General features: G+C 37.5%; 1 protein-coding gene across 1 annotated transcript in view; it reads right to left on the reverse strand.

The window, feature by feature from the left end:
* KCNQ1 (potassium voltage-gated channel subfamily Q member 1) overlaps positions 1–23,832 on the reverse strand; it is a 328,812-nt gene that overhangs the window by 207,866 nt on the left and 97,114 nt on the right. Inside the window, exons 9-11 of the mRNA XM_048948648.1 lie at positions 23,662–23,784; positions 22,502–22,643; positions 16,951–17,071 (exon numbers count right to left, since the gene is read on the reverse strand). Coding sequence (XP_048804605.1) covers positions 16,951–17,071; positions 22,502–22,643; positions 23,662–23,784 — 386 coding nt within the window. The remainder of the gene's footprint in view (positions 1–16,950; positions 17,072–22,501; positions 22,644–23,661; positions 23,785–23,832) is intronic.

The raw sequence follows: 23,832 nt of genomic DNA on the forward strand, positions 1-23,832 counted from the left end.
CATGTTAAACATCATGTGGTTGATGACTGCCCAGTACTCTAATTTGTCAAGGTCCCTCTGCAAGGCCTCTACCCTTGAAGAAATCAACATTTCCTCCTAATTTAGTATCCTCTGCAAACTTACTTACTACATCTTCAAGTCCTTCAAGCCATTGATGAAAATAATAAAGAGAACTGGTCCTAACATGGAGAACTGTGGAACACCACTAGCGAGTGGCCATTACCTTGACCTAACTCATTTACTTTAATCCTTTGAGCCTGACCCACCACCAACTGGCTTATTATAACAAGAGAACTACTGTTATAAAGTGAATATAGTTCAGAAAACAGCCTATTTGTTGCAGTCTTTCCTAAAAATGTCATCACTCGTGCAGTGCACACATGTTTCATTAAAGCTGGCATTTTCCAATTTTCAAGCATAGATATTGTTTCATGCTCTCTATAAAGAAGAAATAGTTTTTACCCAGGAGAATTTACAAAACTTGGTTTCTTGTGGCCACTGTCTAGAATGTACCTTGCCAAGCAGTACGGCCAAACGCAGACTATAAACTTTCACTTCAGTGAAGGAAACAATAGGGGACTTTATCTCTTCCTCCTCTCCTCCAAAACTGCCTATCTCATGAAACTGAGCATCATTTAGACCTTCTACTCCTATGAAGTTGAACTATGGCTAACCTATGTTTTCAAAAGGTCTCTAGGGATTGGCAACTGATGACATATGGACAATAGGATCACATTGGCCTTGCTTCCTTGCAAAAAAACAAGTCGGTTTATGCGACAGCGCATGCAACTTCCGCATACTTTTTTCCTTGTTTGTATCATCTGGATAAGGAGGTTAAAATACAGGAAATCACGAGGCAAAAATTATACAAATTATATTTTTCTTTTCTGACATAAAATTAAGTCTTAGTTAATGAAATTAATACTGAGTCCCCAAAAACAAATATAACAAGATGCTGTAAGCCATAATAAAGAACCTATCACAAATATAACATCCCAAGTGAGAGCAATGATGATTACATTCTAGAACATGATATAGAATTAGGTAACATATAGAGCTGTTAACTTACTTTTCCTCCCTCCATTCTTCTTAAAAATCTATTCTCGCCACAGACCTATATTTGAAATTGTTTGGAAGACTATGCTTGAGAGCTGTGCTGCAAGGTTTGTTTGTGACACATTAGGATTAAAATCTCTTTAAATTATAGTTCTGGGACTCAGCACACATGCAATCTTTCCTTCAGGGCAAATCCAGAAGGTTCAGTTTTATCTAACTAGTTGGGTCTTTCGAACAGAAAGCAGAAGAGGACCGTAACTCATGTGAAACGCTACACCAACATCTGCAACAAACTTTGATTCATCTGCCACCTTTTGAATTTTACTGCTTCCCACCAAGCATTGAATACAGTGATTTTATTGAGCGTCCACCAACAGTACTGAGCATTATCCCATTGGTCTTTCTAGGGACATGATGACCAGGGCTGAGAAATAACAGCCTCATTTCTGATTTGACCTTGCTGAGTCCTCCCTTCTGACACTTGAAGAGATAGTATAAACAGGAGGGGGAATTATTGTTCACAAGGGTGGTTAGTGATAGGACAAGGGGGAATGGTTTTAAACTGGGACAGGGGAGGTTTAGGTTACATATTAGGAGGAAGTTTCTTGTCACACAGAAGGTGGTGAGGCACTGGAACAGGTTGCCCAAGGAGGCTGCAGACACCCCATCCCTCGATGCATTCAAGGCCAGGCTGGATGTGGCTCTGGGCAGCCTGGTCTGGTGGTTGGCGACTCTGCACATAGCAGAGGGTTGGAACTAGAAGGTCATTGTGAACCTTTTCATTCCAGGCCGTTCTATGGTTCTATGAGGACTATCTTATCTCCCATCCAAAACAAATACAGAGAAATCTCCTACTTCACCCTTCTCTTAGAATCAACAATCTTAAAGCCATCTCCACATTCCAACTAAAACCTTTTGTACCCAAAGTTTTTTAAAGGATATTTCTTCCCATCCCAAACCCTGAGGAGACACTAGCACTTGATTAAGATGCCTACAGGTTACAAATGAGGAGAGTACTGATGTCATCTATCACATCCATGACCTACATCATCATATATGTGTATAAGTACACACACTTCTTTTTAAATATATATAGATTTTATAACCTATAAGAACAAAATGTTTGCCATCACATGTACACAATTTTTTTTGTTGTTGATCTTCTAAAAACAAGATTAAAAATGAATACTTCCTAAAACTGCATCATTCTACTTAGAGCATCAGTGAATGCTGCTGAAATAAAAGAATGCACTCACGCTACCCTTCTATGCAAATTTTGTCATCTAGCTATTAACCCACATCTGAGTAACTCAAAGGTTTAATTTCATACATAACACGACTGCCCCCTTGTGTTACAATGGATCTACTTGCTTTCGGGAGTAGAGCTCTCAAGTATCTTTCATTTCTCTTTCCTCGAGGTGAAAAAATATGAAAATAAATTTTCGAGTATGGAACTAGAGCTCCACAGTTCTATCACCAAACGTAATGCAGCGTATGGATAATAGAAACCGGTTTGGAGAATAGCAGCACATATTTCCAAAGTGATGCAGTGCTAAATAATTGACCAGCTTATCAACAACAAAAAAATAAGAAGTTCCTCCTCTCAAGGGCTATTTTCCTTATACAATTCTTTTTTTTCCCCCCAGTTATAAAATTAATTATACAAAATCACTGCTTGTTAGTTAGCTTCGAGTAAGATGTACAGTAGAATTCACTAACAGCTCTGAATTCAGAAGCCTGCATCATCACGGGCAACGCACACTACAAGGAGAAATTCATGAAGGACATAAGAGATGCAAGTGTGCACACAGACATACAGCTCACATGCTTACATTTTAAATTATTTGCTCAAATAGAACATCTTTGATGAACACACTCAATTTGCAAGCTCCTAAGGGCTGCAATCATTTTTTTCCTAATGACCATTTGTTTCCATGTATAATTTACATATATTAATGTACTATACATGTGCTTATAAATTCAGCAATTATTTCAAATGCATTAAAAAAACTTATAATCTGTCCTCCAGCATAAGGGGCAAAGATGGCTATGTGGAGTTAACGCAGGCATCAGTAACCCATGTGGCACCTGTGAAGACCTAAGAAAGGCAAGGAACTAAGGCCAGATTGCAGGGATCTGCCATCAAGGAGCAACAGAAGATTCCTTTATTTTTTTTTTTAAAGCAAAGATGGTGAATGTCAGTGGGAGACTGGGGATGATGCTGGCAGATGGCAGTCAGAGCTAGATTAGTTGTTTGCAATCAAGAACCAAGAGAAGAACTGGGTTCCCTGCTTTACAGCTAAAGGAAATAAAAGAGGGAGTAGCCCTCTGGCCAGGGATGACCTACCATAGAAAAGCGAGTCACAAAACTGGATGAGAGCCCTTACTCTTCAAAAGTCAGACTAGAATAAAGCCACAGAAAATACTGCATTTTTGCCCATTCCACTTATCTGAGGGTCTCTGATAAAGCTAAACCAGAAAATGCTTATGTGAATCATTACCCAAACTGCCAGTCTCCTCACTTCTTTGGCTTTCAACGCTAACTTGAGCTTCTGGTCTCTCCTTCAGCTTTCCCCTGCTGTTTCTCTGAGGTTTGGGGAGCCGTTAGGGTTTCCCCCTCTGCTTTCCCAAGGAAGCAGCCATTGCATTTCTCTGTTAGCACAGGCCCTGCACGAGCACACACAGTAATTAGGAGTGACTGCAGCAAGTATGAAGAGGGAAGAGAGAAATTATTCGGAGCTTAAGAACACTAATGCCTTCTAAACAGAAAAATCTAGAGGCAGGACTAAGCACTGGTGCAAGAAGAAATGCTGTTTGAAGGAGTTCCAAGGAATCTTGGAAAGGGGAAGATGGAGGAAAAAAGGTGACAAGTTTAATTCTTTCAGCTCTCTTCTGAACATGCACCCACATCCCTATATTTCCTTGAGGATTACCAAGGTCCCTAGAATGCAACATAACTAAAAACGATGTGAAAAATATTAAGCCAAACCAACTTTAATATTTTGAACCTTTGAAATAAACCAATTCCAACAAAATTAAAGGCATCACATTCTGAGAACAAAAGTGCTCAATAGCATCACCAAAATCAGCTAATTTTTCTCACGTATCCCCAGATTGTTTCCTCATCACTGCTGATAGAACTGACCTTCCCGTTCACTGAAGCTTACATCCTCCAATTACCCTCTTCCCCCACAATCCATCTGCTTCACCAGGACATCTCCTAACACTTGCCCCTTCCTTTCCAGCCCTCCCAAAAGATGCTCATTCAGGCGTTTGTAATGTTCTGGCTTTTCAATGAACAGGCCAGAGGAAGTGCAGATGGGACTGGGGTAAAGCAGTAATTAAAGTACAGCTCTCAAAATCATTTTTACTTCCTGCTATTTAAACACCATCTTTCTCAGTCTCTGTGCCCAGCCTGTCAACACCACCACAACCACTTGGAATGTTTTCTCCAACACATACAACTTCACATAAACCTACCAATCTCACGTCTCTCCCTTCACATGTTTTACACTATGTATTCTGCACAAACAGCCTGTGCCATTAGAAAAACTGATCTAAAAACCTGGCAGCTCAGATGTGAATATTCTCAGGCTTTAGACAGTTGGCTTGTTTTTATCCTTCCCTTTTTCCCTGCTCTCACTTCCTTCTGACACACTGGCACCTTGCATGCATAAAAAAGTCATTAACAAATTACAGCCTTCTGCTATACAAATATTTTCAATAACTATACTTCTCTCAGAGGTTCTGCAAAGGATATTGACTACAGCTCCATCAGGTATGATTTACACTGAACTGCTTTTTGAGCAGTTCATATCTTTATATTGTGCTTAGAGTTTCTAGATGCACCATGTCTTCAAGATGCAATTCATGGTTATACTGCAAAGCCTTTAGTATATACTATTTGCCAATTTGTAATTTGCAGTAACCCACCATAAGCTTTCAAACAAAAAGACAGAAGCAATTAAGAGCTCTAATAATCTGAACCTGCTGTTTGCAGAACATGGTGACTTAAAATTATTCATGTGTTTCAATATGGAAGTGATTTAACATAATTTAGCAAACCTGAGACCTACATTAGGATGTAATAATGATGAATGAATGAGATGCAGCACACACACTTATAGAAAACCTCAGAGTCCTGCAGAGCCAAGGAAGTACCCTTGAAGACCCTTAGCAGGTGCCCCCATGTGGGTGGGCTAAGAAAAAGAAAATAAAACTTACATTCAAGATTCTAGAGTGTGACAAAGGGATGTGGAAAAGAATGCATTCCAAATTAGTATCTGAAAATTGTACATGGGCAGGAGAGGATTAGGTTTCTAAAATAAAAAGCAGCTGGATTGAGAATGCTCACAAAATCCACTGAAAAGTAAATATATTTTGGTTGCATCCATCCATTATTTATTACCCTACAAGGCATTTCAGGACTCAAACACGGACTTCTTACATGGTACATTTCACTTATGTGTCCTAAATACATACCACAAAGTATGGTGCAAATTCTCTAGGAAAAAGCACATATGCAAATCTTAACCTCTTCTTCAAAACAAAGAATCTACTTGTAGAGCATAAAGATTTGGAGGTAAGTAATCACACAGCAAGTGGAACAAAAACAGCATTTAACTTTTCAGGGCATTTGTTCACATGGATGAAGTTTGTAACACCTGTGTAACGGTGCTATAGACTTCATGACTCCCTTGTATCACTTCTCTGTGAAGTAGCAAATAAGAGCCAGCAGAACTGTTGCACAGTTTGATAAACAGCTATAAGGGTACATGGTAGAAAGAGAAGAAAGAAAAGAAATAGGTATATGTGCTGCCAAAACAGAATTTCTCAGTGTCACAGAAAGAGAACAATGTTTTTTCTCAAAGCAGGTCAGTACAGCAGGACTGAGGGTTACAATACAGTCTGTAAGGCACAGTTTCCCAAATTTTCCAGTGCTGTGCCAAAACAGATTTCTGCCTTCAAACAGAGCTATCTATGTCGGTCCATTTTCAGGAGGAATACATACAGCATAAAATCTCACTTTTGCTATTCAAATGCATACTGCCAAACATAGCTGAGCTCTAAATCCAGCCTAGTGTTTCTGGAAACCAATACAAGCGGAAAACAAAAAGGCAAACAATAGCACATGTGGCAACATAACATCCTAGACATTAGGTAAAAGGAGAGAAGAAAAGGATGGATTTTACCTCTGCAGCCTCGCACACAAAGCTCCAGAACACTACATGTTCAACAATGGAGGGAATTTGACCCCTGACTTTCAGGTCTAGGTGAATTTGTAATGCTTCAGACAAAGCTTGTTTCTTTGTTTTTTCAACCCCAACTCCAGTGAACTGAGCACAGATGACAGCTCATATTGCTAAGCATAAGAAAAATTGACATCCCATACCACTTCGGTGATGTCACCTGAGTGCTCCCATCTGTGGGACAGTCCAAAATAAGTTTCCATTTTGTGTTAGGATTTTCAAACCATTCACTGCTGCCCAATGATGCCTGTGAAGTCTACCGCACAAAACTGGCAACTGGAGAAGAGTGATGCTCAGTATGAGCACTTCTGGATCCCACTGTTACTGCAGAATGCTTTTTAACAAGTAAGGTAGGGCTCAGTAGTCACTGAACAACGGCTAACCTGCATGGAGAACACCTGTATGGCAAGTTAAGCAAAACTGATTGCCAGGAACTCCACTAGTTCTTTCCTGTAAGCAATATTACTGAATGCTGGAGATGCGTTATGGAATAAACATAATTTACTCATTTTTGAAAGCAATGTATTTCAACAAGAAAATAAAACTCATTTCATCAAAAGATAAGCTCTTTGTTCACAATTTCTTCTATGCTTTTGACTGAAAGCCAGATCCCAAATATGTTGGGGTCACATTTTTAAAAGTACTAGTATGACTTTAGCGCCAAAACAGGCTAAGATATAGGGGTTCAACTGCTTCCTAATGTACCAGCACTGCACAACAGAAAAATAGTTCACGGCAATAATTCAAGTACTTTTTACTTCCTACACCTTTAAGTATTGGTCAAAATGGTAAACTTACACCGGTAGATGAAAGTGATTTCCAAATGCAACACCTCAGATACAGCTCTTAGTTTGCCACCTCTCATATTCCTGCATGTGAACCAAAGTTCTGCAGGGATCTAGAAACATATTTTGCATCGTCTTTCCATTAAAACACAGCTCTTTTCACAGATCTAGTCTCTGTGAAGTGCCATTCCTCAAAAACAAAACAAAACAGTGAAAACACGACAACCCTACACCCACAAAATGCAGACTCTCATAAACTAAGATTACATGCAGGGTGTTATGTTTATTATGTTTCTGCTGTGCTCTGCTCACTTCATTGGCTCTCTGCAGGATGCTGCATCACACCAAGTACAATTCATGTGGGTTCAGAATTCCTAAAAGATCAAATCACTGGGAACCCCACCACTGCCAATGACTTCCCTCTTCAGGAACAGTGATATTTCTGCTTGGCAGACACTTGGTTGCACAGGAGATGGGACTTTGTTGTGGGGCAGGCTCCAGCCCAACAGCCAGGCTGACAGCAGATACCACTTCATGTTCCACTTTCTTTTAAGCATTGTATATATGCATTTTACATGTAAAAGGGACAAAAATATAGGGGGAAAAATAGACAAATGTTACTTTTCCTTGCAAAAGACGTAGACGTTACCAGGCACAGCAACGTCTAGCATCTGTATTTACTTTTATCTCACAGTAACCAGAGAAACAGGTGTAGTACAATAACCTAAGGAAAACACAGACCAAAACACAACCACAAGCAAAAGGTCAAGTGCTCCTCTGTAGCTTTCTAGCAAGCTGACAGCTACTGTAAGGTATTTAAGGCATTTTATCTGCAACACAAAGGAAATGCTTTACCCTATTCTATTTTAACTTCCCATGGTGATCAAAACAAAACAGTCCTATACATAGGAATGACCAAGTCCCTGAGCGAAACAACTATTTTCAGTCTTTGTAGATGCATGAGGAAGGTGCACTGCAGTAAACAGCTACCTGATGCGGTCAGGCAAGTGGCCATGGCTTGGGACACCATGTGTCACACACCCATTGTAACTGATCATGTTTTTAACTCAGGAAAAAAAACCTCAGAAGCAGTCAGAAAAAAAGAGAAGTTGGAGAAGAAACTCAGTAGCATGTCAATGCTCAAAAAGGATTTCCAAAGAAGTGCAGCAAAAAGAAAATACTAAATTCTGAATCCCTGGTCCTCTTGGGAGCAGCATTTTCCTGTGAAAAAAAGCCTGCAAATGCAATATTTATCTCTGTAAAACACTGTGGAATGAGGTTTGTATGAAAAGGCAATTTGTGTTCATAGCACATTTGAGCAATTTTTAGCTCACTTCTACTCAGTGTACAGCTTGCCATTTCCCAAGCAATCACACACAACTACAAACAGATGCACCATCTCATTTACTCCTTTTGAAACTGTTTCCTTCTGCATCAATACTATTACAAAAAGGTGTTTTCCTTAAGCACTGCTGTCCTGTTGCAGTACTCTGCAATACTTAAACCAGCTGTAGGTTTCCATATTTTCCTAGATAATGTACTTTGTACAAAAGATGTTCTCACAAGACCTTATTACAATTGAAATGTTATCCAATAATTAAAATACAGGGGTCTCCTGGGTCACACATGCCATTGGCTTTTAATAGTGTACTGTTTCATGTTTGTATTTGATAGTTCAGCCTGGAAGTATACAATTATGTCAAAAATATATTATACAAATTATTTGTTGTTTTTTTTTCCTGTGTCAGTTTCCAGCTACATTTGCCCCAAACACAGAAACAGATATCTGCAATTACACTTTCACTGACAGCTTCAATAAATATTTATGAATGCTAATGTATACACCAATATTAGAATAATTTTGCTAAAAATGCTTATTTAATGGAATAAAGATCCAGTAGTCAACTGTATTGCTTGGTTGGCTCACACTGATCTTAAGAGGTACTTCCACAGTGTTGTAGGACTATCAGAGATCCCCACTGGAGAGCTGTGATGACAAATCCTAGTAGGTTTGCTACACTGCAATCCATTCAGGCTTGATGGCATACACAGATTTCAAAATATGTTAATGGTGCTGATATTTTAAGTAACAAATTTTACAGCTTCATGATAAGCATTCATTACCACAACCAGTTGAAAACTATTATTTGCCATACATTCAACAAATCATTACACAAAATTTCTACTTCATTTTTTGTTTCTGCGATTCCATGATTCTACTTCATTGTTTTAGAAACACTGGAAGTGTTGGGTTTCTGTGTTTTGTATTAAAGTCACGTGTACTCTTATCCAAAAACATACACAATATAAACTGTACAAACTGTTACCCATCACATCTAAAGAAAAAAGTAAAGCTATCCTCCATCCTCACGACAGAAACAAAATGGTCATGCTTTTAATTCTAATTCTGGCGTTAGCTCAAGATGATCCTAAATTTAACTTTGTCAAACGCTAAGTGGAATTGGGACGTTTTTATTCTGCTTTTCCCCTTCCCCCTCATCTCCCCCCCCCCCAACAAAAAAAAAAAAGCTTTTGCACTTATTATTCTACATGGCGCCCAAAGTAAACAATGATAAAAGTTAGCAAGTGGAGAACTGTTTGTTGTTTTTACAGCACAGGAACCCTGCACTTCTGAACCACTAAGCAGCTGGAGTCCGGCTTAATTACTTAACATCAATCAAGATGTAAACCAGCGCTTGGAGACCAAGGAATGCAACGTTCATCTGCAACACAAAAGAAATAGCTAAGCTATCTTAGCTTCTGTCTAGATGGTCTGTACACTAAGAAAAGTCAACACATTACTTTTATACTATGTTAGATACATAAAATAGCCAAGTGGTAATTATATGCTGTACTGGAATTCATCAGTGACCATTAACAGTAAGAAAGGTACAGATTGAGAATTATTATTTCATAAATGCTTATAAACTGTAACATAGAACATATTTGTTCAATACTACATTCTGGTAAGTGTAGTAAAAAAAAAAAAAATTCTGAGTATACGAAGGCCCCTTTCGTCTCTGATAAATGGGTTGTTACGATAAAAGGAGGGAAGAAATCACAAATTCTGGGTGGCTGCCTGATTTTGCACCTGTTTGCTCTCTAAGCTTATGAAACTCAATTCTTTTCATTGTGTTTTTGCTAATATTAAGAACACAGCACAGCAATGCTGAATCCAGCTTAACAGAGCACTACAGTCTGTCTTCTACAAGATCAAAGGAAACAATCTAATTATCCCCTCTGGTCTTCAAATCTATAGCTGTAAACTACACATTCTATCTAATCTATGAAAAAAGCAACCACCCACCACAGTACACAAAAACTTCTCCCTAAAGATGAAAGAAATGAGTAACCACATGGGACAGATGTTAGCCATATTACTTATTGTACTGTCGGAAGCAGCCCAGCTCCTACAGTGTTGATGGTGAAATAAGACACCATGAAGATCTGCCCAAGCCTCAACTTCATCTTATCTCAGGTAATTCGCCTATGAAAACAGAGCTTACCATTAGCTGCCTATACCACAGAAGACACAGTGAGTCAATTTAACCGGCCCTGTGGTGGACATCAGGTACCATTAAAGCACACAACTGTTGGTGTGCTGGGATCCCACCTGTCGGGTATTACAGATGAAATGACAACTGTTGTCAGCCCAAGCCTAGGCATAGAATAAGAGATTCCATACATACATACATTGCTGAAGCAGTAACACATGAAATCAAAGTAGCACACTTGCTGTCACATAGCAATGGCTACAGTGCTTTTCAGGAGCAAAACAGAGAAGAGTTTATAACAATTTTCAGACAGCCGCAGAAGAAAATGCAAGAAATTGATGCTACCAGCTCATTGCTACAGTGGAAATGTAATAGCTCTCCCAGAAGTAATTCTGGGTTCTAACAATATCCATAAGTCTGAAATCGAAATTCTGACAGAGTATGATGAAAACAGCTTATCTAAGATAGCCAAGTTTGCTTACACCCTGCTCTACTATAACCACCTAGCTCTTGACATGCAGACAAGATTTGCAGGCCCCTAAATCTGGAACTACCTAACTTAATTTGCTAACTTAAATCAGAGTTCTGAGTTCTTCCTGGTGACTACAATGTCTTGATCCACGAATTAGTTACGCTTAGCACTGTCACTACATTTCCTCTGCCACAGGATGCAAAATGAGAAAATGAGAAACCAGAACAGGATTATGATGCTGTCTTTCATTTATTGCCATTGTGGGATTTCCTTTAGTTTAAAAAAAAAAAAAAAAAAAAAAAAAAAAAAAAAAAAAAAAAAAAGTAAAAAGGATCTTCCTTGATTGCTTATCAAACCAGCTCGACAGACTCTTTTTTTTTGTTGTTTTGTTTTTTTTCATATCCTCATGTGGCCAAATGGCTCAAAGCAGCTGGACTGATGAGTAAACTCTGACTCCTGATACATCCAGAGTTCTAGAGTTTCTTCCTATGGCCACATTTACTGCAATTTAATAACCAAAGCATGAGAGGGAACAACTCAGGGAATGAGTCCACACCCCTATCTATAAAACTATTAAATCAACAGATTCAACAACAGGGAGTAAAGTAAATGAATGAAATACTACAAAGCACAGTAATCAGTGACATTTGACCATTTAGTTCTGGAATTAACTGAAGAATATTTTTACATACAATTTCCACTGCTATTCTGCCAACATGCCCTGTCATTAATGATAAAATGGACCCCGTGGAAGTCACGGTTTATATATTGTTAGCAGCATTTCAAACAGAATTCTTGCAGCAACAGAAGACAGCCATTAGATCTGGCTACTTCAGAGTGAAAAAGAAATATTTGCTTAGACTCCACAGGATCATTTTGGCATAGAAAAGGAAGATAAAAGCAGGAATCTGTTACAATATGAGCTATCAAATGAAAGCAAATAGGGATTCTATTCACTGATAATCTAACAGAAATGCGACAGTTATAAAACACATTCAGAACTCTTTGTTCTAGACAATGAGGTTCTGTGTTTTGCCAATAGATTATATACTGCTAATTAAAATGTAAAACATTAATAAAATCATAAGGAAATATGAAAGGAAACATTACTTCAATGAAAAGCCATTGGTAACTGCAGCACCATGGACACTGCACTCAGTGTTTGTCAGTTCACTTTGAAATACAATTAAAACGATAAAGTGCCCCAAAGTATTCATTTCAGTTGCTCAGAAAGATCTGTCTGCAGCCATTTCCCCAATCTAAAAATTAAAAAGCACCAAATTTATTTGCTTAACTATATGAAAGTTTATTTTTAAAAACATCTCCAACACAGGAACCTATCACTTGCTCCTAATACAATGCCTAGAAGACTCTACACACCCGAGGTGCTGACAGAGATAGAAAAGAAAGGTGATGTCACATTTTTTTTCAGGGTAGAAATACACTTAACAGAAGAAACTGCTTTTTGTTTTTAATCTAATGCTTTATTCTAGTATAAGCGTACAGCATTAAACCCAAAGATCACGGTATGCCATTGTAAGCAATCCTGCACTTAAACATTATTTTACAGGTGTAAGTATACCACCAATACCAACACTTATCTCATGAAACATCTGTCATCTCAATAGAGACTTATGAAACACGTGGGAAAGAATCATTAAAACACCATGTTGTTATTTTGGCCATATAAACAGCAATAGGAACACAAAAGCACTATGTAGCCGCTTTCACTTTGAAACACATTCCCTGAAGTAGTTGGATTGACATCAATCTTTGCAAAACAAAAATTAAAATTAAGAGATAGAGAGATATATGAAGTAGTAACACATTCACTATTTGGCAATCAAGAATTTTGCCAGCAATTTTGCACAGAGAGTATATTGGCCTATGCAATGTTATGCCAGTGAGCACTCATTTGGCATGATACTCAAGGAGATTTAACTAGATATGAGTACTTTAAGGGGTCACATCAAACCCTGTACACTTTGTATAAAAAAACAAAACAAACAAACAAACAAAATACCTCTGTATATATGGAGTTTAAACACAGTTTTCAAGGGCTATCTTTATATTTTAATTTCTGCAATAAAGTGATAATACATTTATGGCATTAAGGGATACGGGTTAGTGATTAAGACTTGGTAGGCCAGATAGATGGTTAGACTCGGTGATCTGGAAGGTCTTTTCCAAACTAGATGCTTCTATAAACCTAGAGTATTTCCTTTAAAAAAGTATTTATTAGGAAGCAGAACGAAGTACTATACATTATATATCAAAACTGATTAAACAAGCCACTGCTTAACGAGCTGTTGAACCTTGAGAGTAGAAAACTATGGAAATGAAAAAGAGAGAGATGAATTTATTCCTGAAAAAAAATAATGAAGAATTGGAGCTATATTTAAACTGCTTTAAGGAGTGAAGAACTCATTATATGAAGATACACTGGATTGAGAGTTTTTCATTATTTCCTTCTCTTTCTTTTCTGCTCAGTTTAACTCACCTCTTCCCCATTTTGCATGTTTCAAAGTTCACTTTCTGGGTGAATTCTGACAGCCAAATAGGTTGTTCCAACTGAATCTTAAGCTTATGGAACTTCTCATATAGAAGAATAAGCACAGTCACACTCTTTTATCTGCTGCTATCCTGTTCTGTATTTTTTCATACATCTGCCACAAAGTTGTTTTACTCTATGTTAATCTGTTTCCTGCTTAAACATCAGGTCTGAAAGTGCTTCTGTATTTCTGCTTCCTCAAAGTAGGAGGGACACGATTAACAGCTGCAGCCATTTTTCCACAAGAAAGATTTCCCCTAATTCCACTGAAATAGGACTATATTAGCTATATAATTTATTTCAGAATCACATTCAAAATTCAGCAAGTTAGATTCAATTAGAAAATCTGCTTCCATATAAAAAATAAGGAATAATTATTGCATAAGCAAGCAAGACACTGAAATTCAATTTAAAGGGAACTTTAGGCCTAGATACATAAAGCCTTTCTAAAGCCCTTTGTCATAACAACTGAAAGATAGAATTTTCTGTCTACAACCCAAGCCAAGTGAGTTAGCCTCACTTTAAGATACAATGATATCAAGTGCTTCCCTGATAGTAGTGCAGCAGGTACTTCCCACTTTTGCCAGAAGATTTATGTTATGTGTCAAAAGGAAATACTTCCCACAACGTCAAACGAAAGTCATTTTCTAGTTGCATGTCTCCAAATAACTGTGTCATACTTATTCATGTATTTATGACATTCAAACATTCATGGTTATTCTGGAGTCACCTTTCTGTGGTTGGTGGACAAACTCATACATATGTTGTAACGAATATGTAATTGACCAGGAAATAATGCATCCAATACCAAACCTAAGCATTCCTAGATCAGGAGTTCTACAGAAGAGGCACTGCCTCAGCTCCTTAAACTGCCTTCATACTCCTGTTTCTCTGATAGACTATGACTTGCTTTTAAGACCTGCAACTAGAGCTATTTGCACTTTATTTGACTTTTCCCTACTAAGTTGTTTTCATAGCTGGTGCTGCATTTTTGTTAAGTGCCTGGCAATGCTTGCATAATGGTTGCTTATTTCCTTATCAACTAATTTGGAGTAATCATATTGCATAGGCGATAGCTCTAAATTTCACGCTTACTTATATTCCCACATGCTTAATATTCAGGCCCTCCTGACATGTGCAATAACAGCTCATAAACATTTGTTCCTTAGGACTTTGAAATTAAGAATGAAAAATAAGCATTTGTCCAAATAATTGGTGGAAATTGGTGGGTCTTTAACATCCAGCAGCACGTGTCTGCTGAAACTTTGCACAATAACTTGCTTTTCACTGTACAACCCGATAGGAAAAAAAAAAAGCATTACGGACTTGTTAATTCCAAAATGCTGGGGAGAACATCTGTTATCTAAACGTGAAATACAACAACAAACTCTGCAAAACACAAGGTTTTCTCTAACTTTTTGCCAAACCTTTATATCTATGGGCCTCTCTGGCCTTGTTTCGACATTTAATCGACTGCATACCAAGTAAATGCACTTCTGAGTGAGCAGCCCATAAGCTACACAACATGTGGGCACCCAAACTTCAAAGGGATGCAAGTAAATTAATATTTTATCCAGCTTTACATTTAATCCAGTTTATCTGGTTTTGAATTGAGAACCAAAAAGTCTTTGAAAACCAACCAAAACAAAACCAAAGCCAAACAAACTACCAATACATGACCTTCACTTTCTTCTGCCTTAATATAGACTCAACACAAAGCAAATACATGGACACATTTTGTACTGTTCCATTACTTATAATCTAGAACGATACAGGAATTTCAATGAAGGTTACAATAATAAAAAAACAAAAATAAAAACACAGTGAACAAGTAAAAGAATGTGAATTCCATATTTTTGGGGGGCTGATTCACATTACCTATATCCTCAGGGCTCCCAGAAGTGACAGTAATATAATAAAAATCACCTCTCAAATATTACACAATCCGACTTTAAAGTAGAAGAGCACCTTACTGTTTATGATGTTTCAAGGTGACAATGAGAAAAAAAGGAATCATTAGCAAGTCCAAATTGGATGATGAAAACTCCTAGCACCAAAGCTTATTTCCCTTAAAGAAAGCCTTGCAATGTTGTGTTAAGTTTGGTTGTTTTTTGTGTTTTTTTTTTTAAAGCAATGGAAAGGAAACTTCTAGATCTGATTTTGCTGCTCCGTTGTTCTTGTTTAAAGCTAGAGGAAATTTATGACTTCCTCCTCCTGCTTGCACCACTAAGAAATCTTCCAGAATAAAAGTCTCTTAAACTCTCTGCCTACAGATGTATGTACATGTAGGTGATTCAGCTGAGAATGCAAATTATTTTGTTTGGGAGCCGGCACTGTTCTCCAAAACCTACATTTTCTTTGTTTCATACCCTTTCCAAAGGGGTGTAGCATGTACGTTTGTGCTTCTCTGCTATTTATATCACTGAGAAAGAAGGCCTGAAAATTGGCAGCAGGCATTTCTGCATATGCTGTACCTCTGAAACATAAGTATGCCAAGAATTTTCATCTGTGGTTTCACTGCAGAAATAGTCAGATTTCTAGGAATAGGAAAGGAAGAAACTCTCTCATTCTGCCAGCAAGGTGAAAGAGTTTGATCTATTAAACACTGTCACACATTTGCTATGGCAAATAATATGAATTTGTTAGGAGTCTGAATTAGACAGTGACAGATATTTTTAAGGTGTTCAAATAAAATATTTAGCTGTTCTTGAGTCATTCCTTTTGACATTGTAGTGTACTTAAATTCTATTATCTTAAGAATTTTTTAGAACAATCTGAAGAGCCATGACATTTTAGCATAAAAGAAATGTGGAAAACCTTTTAAAAAAATAAAAAATAAAAAAATATAGGCCTATTTTGAGTCATTTCAATACATCACAAAGCAGTAATAAAGATCAAAACACATTTTTCTTCCAATACATATCATCTTATGATCACTCCAGGAGGTACTGCTGAAATCTAAAGGCCAGTATTTCATTTATGTACTTCTAAATTTGCACTTTACAGCTATTCCACTGGAAAACGACGGAGGGATTAACATAATTCTCAACAGGCAAGTACTCCCACACATTGTCTGCATGTGAAAATCTTAAGGCTATCAACCACCAGCTGCCCACGGACTTTAGCTAAAAACTAAAACCTTGTGTCAAAGCCAAGTGAACTTTTCTTTAGGTCAACAAGAAGATTTACTGGCACTCAGAAAAGTATACACCGACTTCAAGGTAAAAGAGTTTGACGCAAATATCTGAGATAGCCCTATCAGCTCCATATTTCAGCTCCTCCCACCTGGATTGGCTTCTCTTGTCTAAGTCAACTAATGCACAATTCAATGACCTTGACTTACTGTGAGATGTGAGTTATTGGGGTTAACAGCGTTTCACCCTCCAGGTCAAGCTCATCGGCAAAACTGTTGGTCCTGATGAAGGGTCCTGTGTTCACATCTAAAAACGTCGGGCTTTTTCTCACTGTGAGAAAATATGCAGATAACGGTTATAGCAATAGCATACAGCTTCTAAAAATGACTTACTGCTTGGATTTCTGAAATACAGCGCATTTTAACAGAATATTATAACCAGAAGTTACTACAAAGATGTGCATACAGCTTAAAGTACATTAGAAGTAGAACTCTTTATACTCCTCATACACTAGACTTTGAAGTATCATAGCACATTCTAAAAGTCAATATATGATAATCAGTCATACCAGTCTGCTGTATAGCAGTAGTGCATGAACACCTGAATGACAAGATCAGTTCCTCTATGTCATCTCTAGTTCAATTTTTGATTTATAAAATCATCTCATGGTGTGTAATTACTGTGACTAAGACCAATAAACCAGGTCTAGATCACCAAAGGAGCATCAGCATTTTCATGACGGTAAGACAGCTTCTCTCACACACTGTCTGAGCCAATTTATAGGTTCCCAATCCCTCCCTCACTTCATGGGAAGGACGCCTCATCTATCAACCCATACATGAGTCAAATGTCAAGATGCAGAGTTCATCACAAGGAGCACTATAGAGGAAAGACCATTTCAGATAGTGGAAGTCCTTGGAGACAGAATTGCTTTTATAACCAAAATGTTCATCCAAGAAATTAGGCAGAGTGGTATAGATTTCATTTCTAAACTAATTTCTCCTAAATTCTGCCAGTTTCAGAACCCCAAGTGCATTTTGAGTGTAGTCTTAACATTTGTCAAAGAAGCTACAGAATTTCTGCATGCATAAAACATTACTGTATTTACACTCGAGTGCAAACCAATTGCATAGAGAATCAAAACCAGTAAGCAAGTTTCTGTAGATATTCACTAACACAACCATTTTAATTCAGTAAGTACCCTCATCTGGAACAGGAAGTCAATATTTACCTATTAGCTGACTGAGAATACTGAGATGAGAAGCTACTTAATAAAAGGCAAATACAGTCTCTCTCTCCTTATTTTAAAAACTTCTAAGATGGTCATAACCAAGATCATGTTCTGTTCTAGTGACTGATGCAGTTCCCTACTTTTTATTTCTCATTCATATATATAATCTTGCTGCTTCAAACATAAAGGAGGAACCACTTCAAAACATTTCCATGCAATCTGCTTGCACAGAGTGAGGAGGGGTCAAGAGAAGAGCATGGTGTTCACAAAGGGTTCCCTTCCACACATTCTGTTGAAGTAAATCTGCTTCAGAGCATCAAGGAGCTAACTGCCCTATGTACAGCTTTATCACTGCTGACTTGCTCACTGTAAGAGCTGAAAAGCCAGGGGGAAGACCGATGTCAGAAATTACAATCTCCCTCATGACTTACACATCTACACAGGAAAAATACACTGCTGGCCCTCAGAGACTGGACCACAGAGTGTTTTTTTCAATAGATCACTGGGCATTTTAGTGGAATGAGGCAGCTTGTTACTTAGTCAGGTATACAGCCTGCAAAAGTTAATTTTCTAATGACTGATTTAAAAAACATCAATGTTAAGGCTTCAAGGCAAAGGTGTTGCCCAAGCTGAACAAAAGATTTCTAAACTGATAAAAAAAGTCAGCATTTCCTAACCCTCATCCATAAGCAAACATTACTAAGAACTGCCAAAAGGGTAAAGCTGAAGACAAGAAAAAGAAGTTTGTCATGATCTCTGCCACTCTGGTACAAAGGCCAGCAATGAGATTCCTGAACACCTAATAGAAGTGATATAAAAAGAAATCCACACCCACTGGACTCTGAGTGGCTGTTTCTCAAACACACACACACACACAAAAGGCTTTAAAAAGAAAAATTCAATGGATAATGAGTGAAAAGAAACAGTAAACAGATACAGCAAGGGATATTTACCAGAATTCAGGGGTCCCCAAAATTTATTATCTTTGTATTTGATGGATAGCACTACAAGGTATGGCTATTCCACTGATAACGCTGGGCCAAATACTACTTTCAAATGGTGAAGAATACACTCTCCCTAACACGAGAACTCCCACTCTAAAACAGAAGGTCCAAACTTCTAAATCAATGAGTATAATCACAATCACTCACAAGAAATTACTGATGAGTTTTCTACATTACTAACACAATTTGGTATGCCCTATGACATTCATGGAGCTTCTTTTCTGGTAGTGGGATGTTTTTATGCGAGAAAACAGCTTCCAATTCCTCTTCTGCAAGGACAATCAAAAACTGAAAACACCTTTAAGCATGGAAGACTTAAATTTTAATTAATGCATTTAGAAAAATAACACTGGGTAGTATTTATTTCAACATTTGCAGTTCACAATCCGAAAAACTTTCCAAACTTAAAATTCTAATAAGAAGCCTACGCTTTCTTAAAAGGACTGCACTATAATTTTCTGTGCCACAACAGGCAATTCCAGACAGAACACTGCAAGATTTTAGTAATTAACAAAGGTGATGGAGCAATGAAATATTATGAGATTTACCTGGAGAGGAAGGAGCGCTGGAAGATTGCTGGTCTGTGGAAAAGGATGGCCAGGAACGCTGACAATCTGAGTTATAGTAAAGATACACATAAAACAGAGATAGGAGGGGCGGGGGGAAGAAAGAAAAAAGTTCCAGACAGACAGCTGAGGAGATGCAGACATACCTATGCAGGCAGGATGACATCTTTAAAAATAGATAATACTGGGAAATCGACTTTGGGAAACTCTTTCAGTTTGTATTGCAAATTAGCAGAATATTAAACGACCACTAGGGGAGGCATTGTGCCTCTTCAAAAATTCTTTGGCAAGGTATTCCTCCTCAGAAGCCAGTCCTATCTTGAAAAATGTCATCTATACGTTTGCCTTCTCCTTCCTGACTTCACGGCTCCCTCAAGTGTTTCCCTTCCAAAGAGTACAACCTTGTACTACTCTTGGTCTGGTTCCACAGCATAGCTAGCTCCTGCCACAGATGTTAAAAGCAACATGGTACATTGCATTAAAAAAAAAACAGTTATGACAGCCAACTTCAACCATTTAAGCCGAGTGCTTGCCTCAATTTGGATTTCTTGGGGAAAATTTTCAGACAGATGAGTAGTCAACACTGAGAAAGACTCAGCAAAACAAAGCATTCATGCTTTATTTCTTTTAATTAATCATAATAGTGCCTTTTTTTTTTTAATCTTTAGAACAAAACAAAGTCCAACAAATTTTGTAAGTGTTCTTCAGCTACAGGCACGCTCCAACCAAAGCTCTTCAGTCCTTGCTGAACCGAGGATGCCAGAAGAAAAAACGTAATCTTATTCACAGTATGTACAAATTTAGTTTCCCCTCAATTTCTTTGAGTCCCTGTGAGAATGGTTTTAAGTGAACTCTCAGGTCCATGAGTTTACTCTTTTGGCTAGGAAATTTAAGCTGTGATTGCTGGCAAAGCTCCTCTGAGGCTTCTTACTTATAGAGAGCAGGTGATTTCATGGCTCTTGCTCCTCTCCTGAGATTCCACCATAATCAGCCCCAAAAGAGATGCACTTCTTGGAAATGGGCAAACCAAAATCACGGGGAGTGAGGGACATAAAGTTTACTTTTTGGTCTTTTACTACTCCTACTACACTTATGTTACATGTGGATTCAGAGGAGAAACTGAGCTCTGTAATTTCAGATGTTTTAGCCAAAAATCCAAGGATCCTTGCAATTGAATAGTGAAATCTCTAATGTCTTTAGTGGATGCAGCATGAGAAACCTACAGGTGGCTCACAGCACTTTTACTAAATCACAGGTTTAGCTTTTTTTTTTTTTTTTTGGTCTGTATCTAGCTCTAACCCTAAGTCTTTGAGGAACACTCAAACATTAAGAAAATGCCTAAACAAGCATATTAGAAACATCAGAGGGCTCCATGGCTGCTTAAGTGATCACAGAATCCAGACAAACAGTAAAATAAAATATTTAATTTATGGGTCCCCATCTGTTCACAAATATCCACAGAGCATTTTTACAGGAACAGATGCATTTACTTCAGGGAGCCCAATTTCAGAGGTCAATCTGGAAATTCTTCTCGCATCCCAATCTATTTGTTTAGAAATTCTTGGTTATCTGAGCACATAACTTAATTGCTAGATAAAGTCTGAGTTACATTACATCATCTTTTGTCTACTGTTTATCCATCCACTATCAATTTGTCTCAATTATGAAGAAAAAACAGGGATAGTCTGTTTATATACAAATATTCATAAGTGCTTTCTTCTTTGTAATGAAATTGTCTGTGCAATTAGAAATGTGAGAATGTAGATTTGGGTCTGTCTAGATCTCCTCGGCTGTACAAGATTTCTTAGAAACTATACAGCACTAGACACACAAAAAGCACTGCAATCAATGTTACTTCGTCATAAGCTTGCATGCTACAGATAAAATTTACCTCCACTTACCAAGCAATTTTAACATTCCTGTTTGTCCTGTATACTTGTAACAGTTTAGAGAGAGTAGAACACAGATAAAAAAGGAAAAAGATAAGTGTCAGAAGAAATTAGAGAAAATCCATTTGTTGAAAGCTATACAGCTGATTTTTGAAGTGGCAGTAGCTGCCTGCCTGCAAATTGAGCTTTAGAAACTCAGTGGTAAAAGGTAGGACTTTTCAAAACAAATCATTTGTATAGTTGTTTCGTTTGATTGTCCCGAAATAGATATCTATGCTCAGAGTGAGTTTACAAATTGAACTCAGTATTTGTCCACCTTTTAACAGCTTTATCATCTCTATTGCCAGATGCAAATTATAGTCATTCTGTAATAGGAGCCAAGAAAGAATGAAAAAGCACAGAAAGAATGTTGCAGCACGTGAAATGTCTGAATTAAAATCGGTGCTAGGTCAAAATTTGAGCAGACAGATGAAAACTCAAGCACCGGTTACTGAAGTATCAATTATGAGGTGATCACCAAGCATGGCCCTTGCTTTTTATTCCTCACACTGTACCTTTTTGCACAGTGACAGTTAATATAGATGCATACACATTTATCCTCAGCACTTCTGATTTCAAAATTCGATTCACAGCCGGCTCCACTGACCAGATGGTAGGAGCAGACAATGCTTTCACATAGCAGACTATGCTCAGAGCTGCCAACATACGTCAAACCTTTCTGGTTGAGGTACAAGCATGATAGTAACATGTCTTGAGTAAATTTCACATGGAAAAGCTAGCAGCTGATATCTCTAATCAATTGAAGAACTGGGGACTGCTAGCGCCTTAGAGAGGCTAGCTCTTCCAGCAGGCAGAAACGACAAAGGATCTTAGTTTGTCTACAACAGAGTACATTCATTAAAGGAACAGCTGAACCTCAACCAGACAAGCCAGCAAAGTCGAAAAGCAAAATCATCTTACTTTAGTAATAAGGACAAGAACTAATTCCGTCCTTTCTCTTGTACATATTAACGAGTGCCTACGCATAAATCATTAACAGAAGACAATGCATTCTACAACAAATTGCTTACCAGAATTTTCATATGTATCAAAACAGAAATCAGGTTTCTTGTCATCCGTCACATGGTCATAAGTGATGTGTGGAACTGTTAACATCTTGTCTGGAGAAAAAGGCCCGTTGTCCTTGTCTAGCTTAAATTTCTTCTTTTTGACCTAAAAATGCACATACGTTAAATTACCAAAGCAAGCCGCATTAAATCAGCTCTTCATTGTCTACAATAATAACAAAGTCCCTAATGAGCTATAACTACATAAAAGAGTACATGACCAATTCTACTTTCATCATTCTATACTGTGAATTTCTTAATGAGATTGCATCCCCCCAAACTGGCTAATCCCTAGAATTCCATACATCATCATTAGCAAATTCCTTGCCTGCAATAATAATTGGCTAGCTCTGCAACAGTTTATATGAATGAAACTTTCTGGAATATCTTTACCATTTTAATGGATACAATAAATCATACCTTCAGCAGAGAGCAAATGCATAGAGTGCTATTGAATTCAGATGAATCTCTGATAATATGAGAAATTTTTGTAAAACATCCTCTCCTTCCCAGTACATGGCTACCACACATCCAAAAGAGAGGATGAAGTATTACATAATGTAAAGATACATAATGTAAAGACTTCTTCTTGCTGTATCTTAAGTGAAGAAACAAACATTCTAAGCTATGGAATAAGATATAGCATACATAGGCACAAGATGCATTAGAAAATCATAAGATCAATAGTAGCTGAGTGAAGCACCAGGATGTGGGTTACTCTTTTGTTTGTGCGTTTTAAAGCAGTTATAAGTTACAGTTTTGGAAATAGACATTTTCTGGGTTTTTGTTCTTTGCATATACTTTTGCAAACAACATTAAGTAATGGATTGAGTTGCCTGAGGTAGATCATTATCATTCTTTTCCAAACTCATAAATGCAATAAAAAATAATTCAAGCTTGGTAACTGAAGCAAATTAAGTTGCAGTTTAAAACGCTTGTATACTGAAAACCACAAAACTGATTAGTAAACATAACTTTGAAACCTAGTAAAACTCTGTAAAGCCAAAAAAAACAAAAAAAAACAAAAAAAAAAACAACAACAACCAAGCCTCTAGAGTGTAAAAAAATCGATCCAATTAAAAACATTTGAAATTTCTATATAAAGAAATGTTAGTTAATGATACCATCACTGATTTCTTTGGTTTTGGACTGGGTGACAGCAAATGATAATTTCTGGCAGGTCTTCGAATATATATTTTCCATGTCGAAGAGTCTGGGTTTTCTGCTGCATAGCATCTCCAGGCAGTCTAGAGAAAAAGTTGTGGCAATGCAACAATCAATGCAACGGGATTTGT

The sequence above is a fragment of the Lagopus muta genome, chromosome 6 (genome assembly GCF_023343835.1).
Source record: "Lagopus muta isolate bLagMut1 chromosome 6, bLagMut1 primary, whole genome shotgun sequence".
In the NCBI taxonomy this organism is placed as follows: domain Eukaryota; kingdom Metazoa; phylum Chordata; class Aves; order Galliformes; family Phasianidae; genus Lagopus; species Lagopus muta.